The following is a 14,096-nucleotide window of genomic DNA, read 5'->3' as shown; positions in this document are numbered from 1 at the left end:
ATACATAAATAACTTTAAGGCCATAACATAAATTGATATGCTCAGAACGATAGAATAGAGTTTAAATCGTCAAAATGATGTAAACCAAGATTTTTTGAAATACACAGACTTTATCATGTGAGTGAACTCACGCAATATCACTGTGCTGTAAATCTTAGTTATTACTATTGGTAAATAACAAACAGGAAATAGCAATGTGGTGAAGGTGATAAGACGTGAAACAATGGTATTTACGGTCTGTCTCACGACCGACATCTTTCGTAAGTTCGTTTAAGCTCTATTTTAATTAGGCGGTATGTTTAACCAGGCCCTTAACTTAACTTTGAAAAGTAAAGCCTTCCTGTGCTTAAACCAGTACATGTCATCCCCGGTTCAATCAAATAACAGCAAGTGGAATGGCCATACAAATCTTTTTATGACAAATTTTCACTTTAGAAATGTTACCGAATCTTGTGTTGTTTTTACGAGTACAGAGAACTGTTATATTTAAACGTCGTCATAACAAATTCGACCGTGCCTAAAGAAATTGATACAGAGCGTACAGTGATATAATGTAGGGCTCACATGTACGCCTTGGACATATATATGTATCTAATTAGGCAATTATTTTTGCAGGAATGCACTGTCCGTTTTCTTTGCCTCGAACTTCCCCCATCTGAAATGGGCTTTGAGACACGTTATAAAAAATACAATTATTTCTATTGGGTGTCATATAAATGAAGAGATATGTTTAACGCTACAAAGACTTTATTCAAACCTGAACACTGCGTGGCATGTAACCTATGAAAGAATTATTATCCAGTTCAACATCTAGAACGTGATAAAGTGTATTTGTTGCCTTTACACTATTTCTTTATAATTTTCGTAAGATTTCTATTGATAAGTTATTAATTTGAAGTGTGAAAACTATTTACTTTCTATTTCGGCTTCACATACACAAATATTTGCGTAACAAAACTAAACGTGTGAATGGATTTCGTCGGGTTAAGTGTGCGATTGACCGATGAAGACGTAGCTGTGGTTACCATGTGTAATGGTGACAATACGTTTACTCTGGATTACGTTCGAACTTGGAATCAAGCACTCGATTTCATTGACACGTGGGTAGTTGTGAGCTTAACTTTTAATCAAACGCCTGCAACTTTTGTGAACTTTCACTTTCGTTTTGACAATTATAAGGGAGCTAATTCTAGCTGTACTTTAAAACTACATGTTTATTTCCCTTTCGTTTTGCCAATTGTAAGACAGGTAATTCTGGCTGTACTTTCAAACTTAATCATCATTTCACTTTCGTTTTGTCAATTGTAAGGGAGGTAATTCTGGCTGTACTTTCAAACTAATTGTTCAGTGATGTTCCCTACTTTGCCGCTTTTATTCGCTTTGAGAACAAAAACATTTCCATTTGTATAATTGAACAATCTTTAAGTGTTTAATTGTTACAATGATGAAACCATAAAATATTAACAATTTCATTTCTCGACACACGTCTTGAGTGGTATTCTTTCTCGTCTCCTGCAAATATAGCACAGATAAACACAGCGGCTGACTTTCAGCGACATACATTGGAACGCACCCATCTAATCGCACTGAGTTGTCAAGTAAACAGTTTGTCTCGACGCATGACAGTTTGCCTAGCTGTTACTTAAACGAATTGGTAGATTGGTAGCTGGGTATTCCCATGTTTATACCACGCTGTCATGGGACCAGCAATAAGAAAGTGAAACACAAGTTTTGAAATTGTTGTTTTTATTTCTAAATTTGACTTAAATCATGAGTTCCTCTACCTGTTACTGACAAACTATTATCTGAATGCATGCAAATTGTTTGAGTGATGATTTATATCTGTATTTCAGTCATCCTAAAATAGTCGGCATTATTACAACAGGAGAAGGCCGCTCGTTCAGCACTGGCCTCGATGTGGATTGGCTGAAGGCTCAGACTGCGCAAGCTCTAGATGAATATCACGAAGCACTACACAAACTGTACAAACGGATTCTCGCCATTGGAATAACGACTGTAGCGGCAGTTAACGGTTAGCTCCCTTGCAATAATTGTAGAATTCCATAAAATTGTAATTGTATAATTCAATTTAAGAAATTATAAACACCATGGTGGCTGAGTGACCATTTATGACTGATGGGCATCAGACAGTTTTCTCTATAGAGCTTTCAGAATTTGTTAAATCCTCTATATTTGTTTTTTTGTTACTTTTTATTGACTTAACAAGAGGTGTGTTTGTAAAACACAATGCCTCCCCCCCCCCCACTGCGCCGCTTGAAGCCATATATTTGACATTTGACCTTGATGGATGACTTTGACTTTTCACCACTCAAAATGTGCAGCACCATGAGATACACGTGCATGTCAAATATCAAGTTCAATATTGCAAAAGTTATGACCAAGGTTAAAGTTTTGATACATAATACAGACACACACATACAATGACAGACAGACAGGCCAAAAACAATATACCCCCGATCATTCGATCCGGGGGCATAAAAAGGACGTCAATAGTTAATTAGTCTAGCGCTACTAGTTCAGAACCTCGGCAAGATATCTATTTACACTAGATGCAATTTACGAACTTATTGCACCGGTGTTTGAACAGTGTCATCACGGTATGGTCATCTGATAATAACTAACTTACTTCCAACCCTGCGCGAACTGTTTAACGAAAGCATGTGTAGAAGTTTTGTTTAAGGTTTATATGAGAGGAAGCGAGAATTCAATACTAGTTGACGTGTTTCAATGTATAAACTGCCGTTTTAAAATCTGCGCTTAAGAAACGAGATGCACGACCCCAATGCTATGGACTGATCATTCCAACGGATTATGCAATGAATCCGGTTCAGTTGAGCCTCGCTCTGGGAAAATGGGTCCACATGTATGTGCGTTAAATGTCGTCACAAATTAACCTGTGCAATCGGGGCAGGATAATAAGGGACAACATTTTCCGCTTTAATTGTATTTTTTTGTTTAAAGGAAGTCTCTCCTCTGCTCAGCGAACTGCACAAGCTTATCTGGAATGATACTGCATTTTCGTTTAAAAGAGACTTTTTTATCCGAGAAATAGCATTAAAGCGGACAGTGTCTTTACGCACATGCATCAAGCCTGGTTTTTACCATGATTTGTATTTGTTTCTCAGCAAACTGTGAATATAATTATAGTATTTTGTAATATTTGCACCTCCTTTTACCAGTAGCATAATGTTCGGAAATGATTTATACGAACAAGTTTTTAAAATGTTCATCCCGGGGAGTAAATAATGTGTTATATTATTTAAATGTGGATTAAATTTGAAAACATATTTTAGCGAATACTTATTTAAGATTTTACCAAAACCTGTTCAAAATATTTTTTGTAGGAGAAACCGGTTTTTTCAATTCCTAAAAACTGTAACTCTACCTATTATCTGTTAAATATTTGCCTCGCTCTGTGAAGTCGTCTAAGAATAGCCTGTACAGTCCGCACAGGCTTATCAAGGTCGTCACTTTCCGCCTCAGATGGATTTTCTTTACGAAGCTATTTCCTTTAAAAACAATCCATGAAAATATAATGTACAGCCTTATCTGGGACGACACTTTTCGCACATGCACGAAGCCACGTTTTTCTAGAACGAGACTTATATTTAATGACACATTACTTATTATTGCATAAAATCTATCTATAATGCCCTCTGGCGGGGTGCAGAAACTTGGCAAAAGGAGGGCTTGAACGGGAGAAATCGTGTATTAACAATGCGATTCATGTGCCGTTCAAGCCCTGTTATGTGTTTTTCATATCCATAATCTGGTCCACGCGCAGTTACTTCCCTTCTCCAGCTATCGACGACTTTCCAAGCATAAATGGGGAACTGAATAAGCACCAGTTTCCTCATGCATGCAGGGATAATGACTATTTCAATCCATTTTTCAAGTTATACCATCTGCACTCTCTTGACAACAGCTTTATTGTATTGGCAACGTCAATGAAGTTAAGGTTATTTACTCAACAGTCACCACTTTCAAAAGAATATGCTGTAAATGTAAGTGTTTATGTACCTTCAACGTTCCTGCTGTAAATTCCATAATAGTTCCTCATTTCTAACTTTTCGCGGCTGTATTTAAACTTTGCATTAATCCACTGTTTAAACACATTTTAAATCGAAAACTGCCTATCCAAAGGTAAAGCTCGTCATTTCGGATGATGACCGAGTGAGGCATATGTTAAACACAACCTTATACTGTATTGAAATAATCGAATTATTTTGTCGATGTCGAATGAACAAAACATATTGATTTCACTGCTTGTTAAAATTATTTTGGTATGTGTGATTTGTTTATGCAAAAATAGCGAAACTACACATTTTCTCGGATATGATCATCTGCGGGCGCTCTCAAAATCCGTTCCTGCCCGAGTGCCCGCAGATGATCATGCCCTCGAAAACGTGTAGTATCCCTATATTGTCACATCCACGTCACATTTCTTCACGTTTACTCAAGGTCACGCCATAGCGGAAGGGGCGTTCATAGCGCTCGTTCATGACTTCCGATTGATGCGCGAGGACCGCGGGTGGGTCCAATGGCCAGAAGTTCACATGAAACTTCCCTTCACGAAGACTATGGTTGATATTTTTAAGTATGTTACTCATTATGATCCTCTAACGCATTCCGGTCATATTTTTGTAACATTAATTCTATGTTTTGTTACAAAGTTCCACTGTTATGTTAAGCGCTATACTGAACATTTTGAACAATTGAAGTAAGGATACATCATAATAAATTCATATGTAATGACAACTAATTCCATAAAATGTAAGGGTTATTATATGTATATACCCGATTTCTTAAAAACACGGTTGTAATAAAGGACCCGTATGTTTTGTTTGGCGGCGGGGTCAATAGTTTGCAGCAGTGCGCTTTAATTAAGAGCGTGATTCTCGCGATCTACCGGTACTTTGTTTCTCCGATTCGACAAAACACCATTTCTTAACACGTATCAATTAATAGCCGGTTTTTGAATGTTTAAATTTGATTTTAAGAATATCAAATTCATTGAAAATGTATGTTTTTCTTACAAGCAGTTTGCTCTGATTGTTGTTTGTTTTCTTTTCTAGATAGTACGCTTTAATTTGTATACGCCTACAATGTTTTACTTATCAATGTTCGTAAGTAAACAATTGGTTTTGCAACTAGCTTCCATCTTTTAATATGTTATTCTGCCGAAAAATGCTGGTCGTTATAAATTGTTAGAACATTTTATTTTTTATCTTCTACGCTTGACTTCAGATTAAAGGTGCCTTGTGTGATCTCACACAGAGAAGCGCTTGTTTTCGGCAAGCGGCTTGATGCCAAAAGAGGCGTGGCTCTGGGAATCATTGACAGGGCGGTACCAGCCCCCTCCCTGATGTCAGAAGCCCTGGTTACTTTGCAGAAAGCCCGGGGGAACATGAAACTAGACCGGCACTTTTTCGGAGTGATGAAGGAAGACTTATATACTAATTATATTCGTAGAGAGAGTTCGGCTGCTAAGTTATAGGCATACACACAGCCCTCGTGCTTGTACACTTTTGTCACGATTAATGTACGTTTTAACGTTAAACGTTAAATATTTAAAGACGCCATTTCACCGCCGTAATGCGAATGAAATAGAGTGTGAAAATATTTCTTAAATACACGAAATGCAAATATCACCATGTCAATGATATTTTCTTCATCTAGATTTACACCTTACTGACGTAATAATATGACGTCAAATATTAAATAATTTGCATCTATAAATACTTCATTCTGATTTGTTACTTGTTCCATAGTTACGGTTAATCTGAAAATCTAAGTTTGATAAGAACAATACAACGAGATATTATTTCAAGCAGTTATTAACATTTAATGACAATCTGTCTTATCATCGTCCATGAAGTGCTGGGATTTCACTCCGAAGGATTCAAGCGTCTGGTAGAGCTTGTCGCGCACTGACTGGTCAATCGATGACTTCCGGGCAAGAATCCAAGCAAATTCAAGATGGCTGACACCCACAATGTCAACGCAGGAGAAGACCAGTGTGTATGTCTCGTAATCGGTGTCCACAACCCAATAGTCCGCGTATGGGGCCGCTGTATAGGAAATACGTGCGATTAAACTTTTTCAGCGTAGCTGTCTAACCCCGATTTTGACATTTATTGACAAATTATCTACAGCCAATAAAATACGAAAAAACGAAATATCCCGCTAGTGGATCCGAATGAATAAGCACGAGGAATAGATTCGCAAATCTGAGAGAATTTCTCAAAATCGTGGACTTTACGTATCTCTGATGATTCGAGTTCAATGAAAAAGCAGTAGTTTATCAGAACTATCTCTTAAATGGCTTGCATTTCTTTAATGTTTTAAGGTTCGAGCTTAACACGAGAAGGCTCTTTGTTCATTCGATAAATATATTTTCATACAATGAAGTTATTTTCCATTTTCCATTTCTATCTTTTCTGAAGCGAGGCATTTTTGTATTCGATTTGCAATTCTTCATGAGAATTTATTGGTTGTTACTGTTGATATTTTGTGATATAATACAAGTATGATATGGCTTAGCAAGCCTTAGGCAAAGGCGAGACGTGCCGAGCCGTTTTACACGCCAAACCGGATGAGTCTAATAGCACATGACCTCAAAAGTCAAACAGTCACCATTCATATATTATCTATAGAAACTGCCTATTGTATAAGAAAATGCATAGTTTTTATAAACATACCAAACAAGTTACCGGCCACATATTCTATTTTATCCCACTTTTACAGCGAATTCGGTTGAATAAAGCCCCGTTGATTAAATATCATTTATAATCAACGGCAGGAAATGACGTCAATATTTCGACGAAATGACGTCATAAATCCAGCGACATTATCCAGTCAAACAAATTTTGTTTAAACAAAAAGGTTTACATAATAAAAAGTGGGATAAATAGAATAATAGATTAGTGTTGATTATAGTTGAGTTTTATCATGCTCGGCACGAAAACGAAAAAGCACTCGCCAAGGCTCGTGCTTTTTGGTTTCTAAGCCTCGCATGATAAACCCGATCTATAATCAACACTAACCTATTATTCTCTATTATCATGGCACGTCTTTCAAAAATATTGTCTGAGAAATAGTATTTTAAAAAAACAACGCAACATGCAGATACTAATTCACTATTTGCAAATCACGTCTATATTGATCAATGTGTATTGAACAGTACACGTACGAAATAGTTATAGATCAATTCATAGATATTAAGATTGAAGCACATTTCATGTCGATAAACCATATAATGAAACGGAAAGTTTTACTTTTCGTGAAATTAAGCAAAATCAAACTTTAATGACATCATTTCGTTTGTTAAAACACGAACACAGGGTGCAGGATCACGTGACTATGTGGGGTTCCCAAGTAAACGTTAATGGATTTAAATACACCGGCAAGTGGTGCTTTTTTTCAAATAACTTTTTTAAACAACTATTCTTAAAATTTCAAATAGTGCATAAAATATAGATTTTTATGCTGCTTATGGCAATATGAAATACATCATAATTACATTATTTAATCAGCATGTGTTCTTGTTAAAAAAGTATATGTGCACTGCATTCATCTATACGGTTATATGCTTCACGCAACGTGAAATTTTGTCACCGATTTCTTGTTAAAAAATTATATGTGCACTGCATTCATCTATACGGTTATATGATTCACTCAACGTGTTATTTTGTCACCGATTTCATACGTATTCAAGGATTTATTCTTTTGCCTTAAGATATCGGCACAAACTGCAAGAAAATCTGTATTGTATGCACTAAACATTTTTGCAGATGAATTTCAATAGCTTGAGATATTTGCAAAAATAAAATTCTGAACGGTGTGATTACATCCTGTCCAGCCCGTGTGTAAACCCCTGAAAACCACGTTGATTCTGCGACCTGGTACAGCTAAGAAGATTTCAGTCTCCATGAGCAGTTGAGGAAAAATAGGTGATATGTAAACACTCATCCGAAAACTCAAAATATTCATTCATTCAATATAAAAATTATCACAATACTTTCTTAACAAGTGAGTCTTTCATCGACTTTTTACGCAATGAAACTATGAATGAAATATTGAAATGCTGACGAACAACTGTGGAGAAAGTTGGGATGATAAACTGGGTGGGAAAAGCAAACATTCAGGGCATGAATTTTCGGAGACAAACACGGATTTAAATTAGTCTTATTGCTTCACCTAAAACCAGAATCGCTGAATTGTGTAGCAAGGACACAAGATGGATGAGGTATTCTCATGCTAGGGCGTAGATTTCTTGCGAAAGTTGTGAGAAATTAATGGCAAGCACATGGTAAACACAATTGCGCATCGTTCTGGGATATCTTGGCTTATTGTACGACAAGTTCCACCCAGATTAGTCTGTTCAGTCCACAAAAGCTTAGCAGTGACTTAATTTTCCGACTTAACTGGATTTTAGTTAGGGAGATACTTTTATTTAACACAAATCCATAAAAGCGGAAAATATACTCCTTGAGCGGAAAGTGTAGTCCTTGAGCGGAAAGTGTAGTCCTTGAGCGGAAAGTGTAGTCCTTGAGCGGAAAGTGTAGTCCTTGAGCGGAAAGTGTAGTCCTTGAGCGGAAAGTGTAGTCCTTGAGCGGAAAGTGTAGTCCTTGATTAGCTTTTGCGGACTGAAGAGACTAAACTACGACGACGCTTTACACAAATTCATTAAAGCGAGATTATACGATTTTGTCAAATATAAATGAATTTATAGAAAATTTGTAAAAAAACTTATTATACATATATTTCCATATAAATTAAAATAAAAGTTAAGAAGAACATGTGTCGAAAAATGCAAAATAAGCCAGATATGTATTCCTTTAATCGAATATGTATGAACAGTCGAATTCGTCAGCATGTATATCATGCATGTAAGATGTGAATCTAAATTTGGTTTTACGGATCATTTTAATTTCCTGCAACGAAATCTATTCATACGACACACGAACACTAACCCCGATCCTAATAAAAAGACGAATGCTTCTGTTATTGTTGGAAAATATTTACGAAATATCTTCGTCACAATCGGCTCGGGGCGCTAATTTTCTTTGCTGCGTTTTATGAAATTCGTCTTCAATGTTTGATTTGTCTTGCCTATTTTGTGACATTGTTACAAATCTTTATCAATATATAACAATTTAACACATGTAAAAATCGTATAATCTCGCTTTAACAGGCTGCAGGATCACGTGACTTTGTAGGGATCCCTTGTTTAACTTTCTTAGCGGTAAACACGACGGTAAGTGGTGCTTAATTTTAAATAACTTTAACACAATTTTTCTTACGAATTTCAACTAGTGCATAAAGACAGATTTTTATGTTGCTTATGGCAATGTAAAGTACATCAGAATTTCTTTATTTAATAAGCTTGTGTTCTTGTTTAAAATTCGATTTGTGCTTCACGGTTATGCTTCACACAACGTGAAATTTTATCACCGATTTCAGACGTATTCAATGATTTATTCTTATACCTTAAGATTTATGCACAAACTGCAATAACAACTGTCTTTTATGCACTAAAGATTTTTTCAACTGTATATCAATAACGTAAGATATTTGCAAAAATAAAGTTCTTAACGGTTAAAATTAAGTTATCGAACCATGAATTAATATTACAGAAAGTGCGTGGAGTTACTTTGTGTTACCAGCTTTTGGCAAAATAGCAATATAATTATTGGGTCATCGCCTCCAATATTAGTGCACTGCACTTGGAGACTTTTCTAACGCAACACTTTTCAAACTTGAATACCAAAGAAATGAGTTAAGATTTTTATTAAAAATTTCACAGGTGATCATTTGACTATATTATGTAAGATTACGATAAAAACATTCATCGGTGACAATTAGGCGCTTTTGTACGCGGGGTAGGTATGGTTTCATCTTTGTGCACGTGATGAAAATAGTGATACGCGACATGAATCTAACTTTATTTCAATTTCTTTATTTGAGGTGGGTTGATTCACAAGGAAAATATAAATTAATTAAAAAAAGTCAATGTCTTTCCAAAACATTTCAGGAGTTCAATCGGCATGTTGCAGGCTACCTTCCCCACTTGCTGAAGAATCCGATCTTCACGGATGAATGATCTCATCGTTTGCTTGTAAATGCTGTAGTCAAATGATCACATGTACACTTTTAAATAAAAAGATTGACTCATAACTGAGATATTTAAGTTTGAAAAATTCTGCGTTCGAAAAGTCATCAAGTGTAGTACCGCGCGCTTTATAATTCCAATGTAAGTCAATGTCATCATTCTAGGTGCGATTTTACACCAGGAAAACATAATATGAATTAGAAAAACAATATGGCTCGTATGAGCGCAATGTTACAAGCCGGGCGGTCATTAAGACGTGTAACTTTTCACATTATTATTTTACGATGTACGATTTTGAGAATTAAACTTTTTCAATGATTTTTTTATTTGTTATGTTTGATATTTTAATGTTGATCAATTGCAATTAAGTGTACATGAAGTACTAGCTATTTGTTGAATTATTCTAAGTCCAAAGTTCAACAAAATCCGTTCGAAAATAGGGGGGTTATATTGATTTGAATACGTGTTGCGTTAGAAAAGTCTCCAAGTGTAGTAGCAATATAAAATTACTATTATTTAAAAGCCTATGTCAGAGATATGTTATGGTGTTCGATCAGTAATAGTTGTCTGATACAATTCTCCCAGAGACCATATTGAAAACTCTGGCTTAGGGCAAGTATAAAATCTATTTTCAAACTAACGAATGTTTACAAATGGGGGTTGCTAAACGCGAAACTATCGTCGACTCGACATATGCACATCTTTATCATATCATTGCGATTCAATCTACCAAATATGTCAAATATTTCGAGGATCTTTACTTTTATTTAGTAAATTTTACTATTGCTTGATATTTGTACATATTGTTTGAAGCATGTATATTTGAACTTAATTTGTATGATCATAACAATTATAATACACGCCAAATATCGATTTTAACTGTATTTCTTATTGATAAATGCTAGTCGATCAATAAACACAGATTGGAGTCGCCCTCTGTGGAAACTGCGCTAAGTGTAATATGAGCATAAAGTATCGTTCTACTTTAGCCTTTGTAGTCCGCACAGGCTTACCAGGAACGACGCGTTCCACATGTATACGCTTCTTTGTTTGAAGAAAGTCTTTTCTTAACGAAAATCACATCTAGGCGAAAACGGACCCAATGCATGTGCCTAAAGTGGCGCCCCATATAGGTCTTTAAACTGCACAGATAAATTAGGGAGCACACTTTATGCACATGCATTCTGCCCGTTTTTCCCATAAGGCGGCTAATTAAAAAAAAATTAAGCATTATAATTGAATCACGAATGTTTAAGCCCTATCGATTTAGTAACAACATTTGCACTAAATCTAAATGAGTCGTGTTCTGAGAAAACTGGGCATACTGCATGTGCGTAAAGTGTCGTCCTAGATTAGCCGTTGCAGTCCGCATAGGCTAACCAGGGCCGACACTTTCCGCTTTTATGGTATTTTTAGTTTCAAGGAAGTCAAACCTGACCGAAAATCAAGTTAAGGCGGAATTTGTCGTCCCTGATTAGCCTGTGCGGACTGCACATACTAATCTGGGACGACACTTTACGCACATGCATTATGCCCAGTTTTCTCAGGACAAGACACAAATGGATCGAACTAAACCTACCTTCGTTGAACTTAACCTTGATCTTAGCCTTCACCTTGGTGTCGGGAATGTAGGCGTCACCCGTCGCATTCTGCTCGTGGTCTCTTAATGGAACGTTGTTATGTTGAGTTGTTCAAGTGATGGAACGTTATTATGTTGAGTTGTTAAAGTGAAATCACCGCACCGCAAAGTAACATAAATGATTATAAGTTTGGTAGCTAAAGGTGCTGGTGTAAGCCTCTTGTTAAAATTACCTGGCCCTTCCTATTTGATCCACGTCATGCGAAAATGGGTATCGTGACATGAGTGACCAGCCTATCTCCAGACCCGCAAAGTTTCTATCCTGTCCGCATATGAGACCACGAAAGATGTGACTAAATGGCGGACTACGTAGCTGACGAGACCGAACGGATGCGCAGGCTGCTCGGTATTTACGCATGTCGCGAATGGCATGATACTCATTTCCGCATAAAGCGGCTCATTTGTAAAGTTTGCCCTTAACTAGTTAGTATTTCAGCAAGAGTTTGCTACACTCAAAGTAGTTTGAAGGTATATGTTTTTGAACATCTTGATAAAAATTGAAACAAAATATTCATAAATCGTAAAATAATAAAACGAAAAACTTTATTGACTGACCTACCTAGTGATTCTTTTGGAAATGATTACGCTAATACTTACTCCATATCAAGTGCCTGGTTGAACACCTGGAAGTGGCCCGACGGAAGTGACGTGTAGGTGGCGGAGTGGCACTTCTGGTTCGCTTCGAAACTCGTGTAGAACCGCGCTATCTCGTACCAGAAGCCGAAATACTTGGAAATATAACGCATACAAATAATTAAGTTTCGTTGTGCATGTGCGTTTAGTGTCATCTCAGATTAGCCGAAGCAGTCCGCACAGGCTAATCAGGGACACCGCTTTCCGCTTTTATTGAATTTTGGTTAGAATGAAGTCTCATCTAGAAAATTCAGTTTAAGCGGAAACTTTCGTCTGTGATAAGACTATGTGGACTGCACATGCTAATCAGGGGCGACACAGTACACAAATGTATTAAGTCCGGTTCTCCCAGAGCTTGGTTCCGTGATTGAAACCACTGAGTGATCGCCAAGAAAGACCTGCCTATAGATATCAGCTTGTGTTTTATTTGCGGCAAGTGGCCAATCTCAATAACCACGTGTGTCGAAATAATTGCCAATGTATGGGGAAATACGATTTCAATATCGCACCGTCTGACAAAGGACAAGACACGAATAGTTCGCGTGAACTTGTTTAAAACAATCAGCGAACATTTATTAAGTTTTATTTGCAGATCGGCGCCTTTTCACATCAAGCAGAATCGTAAAAACTGTGTATTAAATGTCGGAATTCTTGCCCCTTTTTATAAGTTTTCATATTGAATACCCCGCCCCAATAAAAAAAAGATAAGCGGTCTCGGAAAAAAACTGACTTAAAGCATATGCCTGAAGTTTCGTCCCAGATTATCCTGCCCAGTCCGCATAAGCTAATCAGGGACGACATTTTCCGCTGTTACGGATTTTTCGTGGAAAGAAAGTTTCTTCTTAAGTAAATTCCAGTGTGGACTGCACATGCAAGTCTTGGACGATACTGTACGCACGTGCATTAAGTCAGATTTGCCCAGAACTTGGCATAAAACTATTTTCTAGCATATGTTGAAAAACATATTGCCTCACACAATGGCAGTGCATTCAAATGTGGCCAAATGCAACTCAAAATGATCAAATAACTTTTTTTAAATGACAAAAAATAGAGAACTTCACGTATTGTTAAAAACATATAAAAATATGAGCATGGACATTCGCGAAAGGAAACAGTCAATACCTTGCTAGGTTCAAAGTCCATTTTCACGGTTACATTTGGACATTTCCCTAACACTGGCACCTGGCCGTATACTATGGACGCACAGAAAAACAACAGCAGAAACGGAAGCATGGTTGTTTATTGACACACTAGAACCTTGGTGAAGGACTGCTCTATTTCTATATGGAATCTAGGTTTGTATCGAGAACAGTAGATAAGGCAATCGTAATGTTACGAAACATGTTAATATATACAGTTTGCCGTAGTGACGTAAACCGTGAGGAATCTAGGCGTGACAATCGTGATTCGGGGCGAGACTCATCGTTATCGTCCGAACACCAATGCTCGTCGTGAGCACGATAGGCGTGATAACGGTGACAGACGTGATACGAAGTATGACTCTCGCCAGTCAGACTAGCACGGGGACTACCACGGGGTCTATCACGGGGATCGTGATGGTTCAATGGGCTGCTCTTATCGTGGATGGTCTGATGGGCACAACCGTGATCGCAGATAGATAAGAGCCGGGTTTTGGAATGTGAGAGGTTGGAGAACAGACTGTTTTTCTGATTACTATGTTTTAAGATC

The 14,096-nt window shown here is 37.0% G+C and overlaps 2 protein-coding genes across 6 annotated transcripts; one reads left to right on the top strand and one right to left on the bottom strand.

Annotated features, from left to right (window-relative positions):
- The first annotated feature begins 774 nt into the window (after window positions 1-774).
- Window positions 775-6,427, top strand: LOC127882367 (uncharacterized). The gene is made up of 4 exons (XM_052430959.1): window positions 775-1,100; window positions 1,854-2,032; window positions 4,483-4,618; window positions 5,269-6,427. Exons 1-4 carry the CDS (start codon window positions 970-972, stop codon window positions 5,516-5,518), a joined length of 696 nt encoding a protein of 231 aa, XP_052286919.1. The 5' UTR covers window positions 775-969; the 3' UTR covers window positions 5,519-6,427.
- Window positions 5,843-13,723, bottom strand: LOC127882368 (apolipoprotein D-like). Of its 5 annotated transcripts, none has more exons than XM_052430961.1 (4): window positions 13,530-13,723; window positions 12,372-12,502; window positions 11,715-11,797; window positions 5,843-6,092 (listed from the first exon to the last, which is right to left on the bottom strand). In XM_052430961.1, exons 1-4 carry the CDS (start codon window positions 13,638-13,640, stop codon window positions 5,866-5,868), a joined length of 552 nt encoding a protein of 183 aa, XP_052286921.1. In that variant the 5' UTR covers window positions 13,641-13,723; the 3' UTR covers window positions 5,843-5,865. The 5 variants fall into 5 exon arrangements, with proteins under 5 accessions (XP_052286921.1, XP_052286920.1, XP_052286923.1 ...); XM_052430960.1 differs by lacking the exon at window positions 5,843-6,092 and adding an exon at window positions 6,473-8,650; XM_052430963.1 differs by lacking the exon at window positions 5,843-6,092 and adding an exon at window positions 6,473-8,630.
- Window positions 13,724-14,096: the final 373 nt, after the last annotated feature.

Source organism: Dreissena polymorpha, chromosome 5, assembly GCF_020536995.1.
Source record: "Dreissena polymorpha isolate Duluth1 chromosome 5, UMN_Dpol_1.0, whole genome shotgun sequence".
Lineage (NCBI taxonomy): Eukaryota > Metazoa > Mollusca > Bivalvia > Myida > Dreissenidae > Dreissena > Dreissena polymorpha.
The sequence above is the reverse complement of the archived record's forward strand: the minus strand, read 5'-3'. Positions and strand labels throughout refer to the sequence as shown.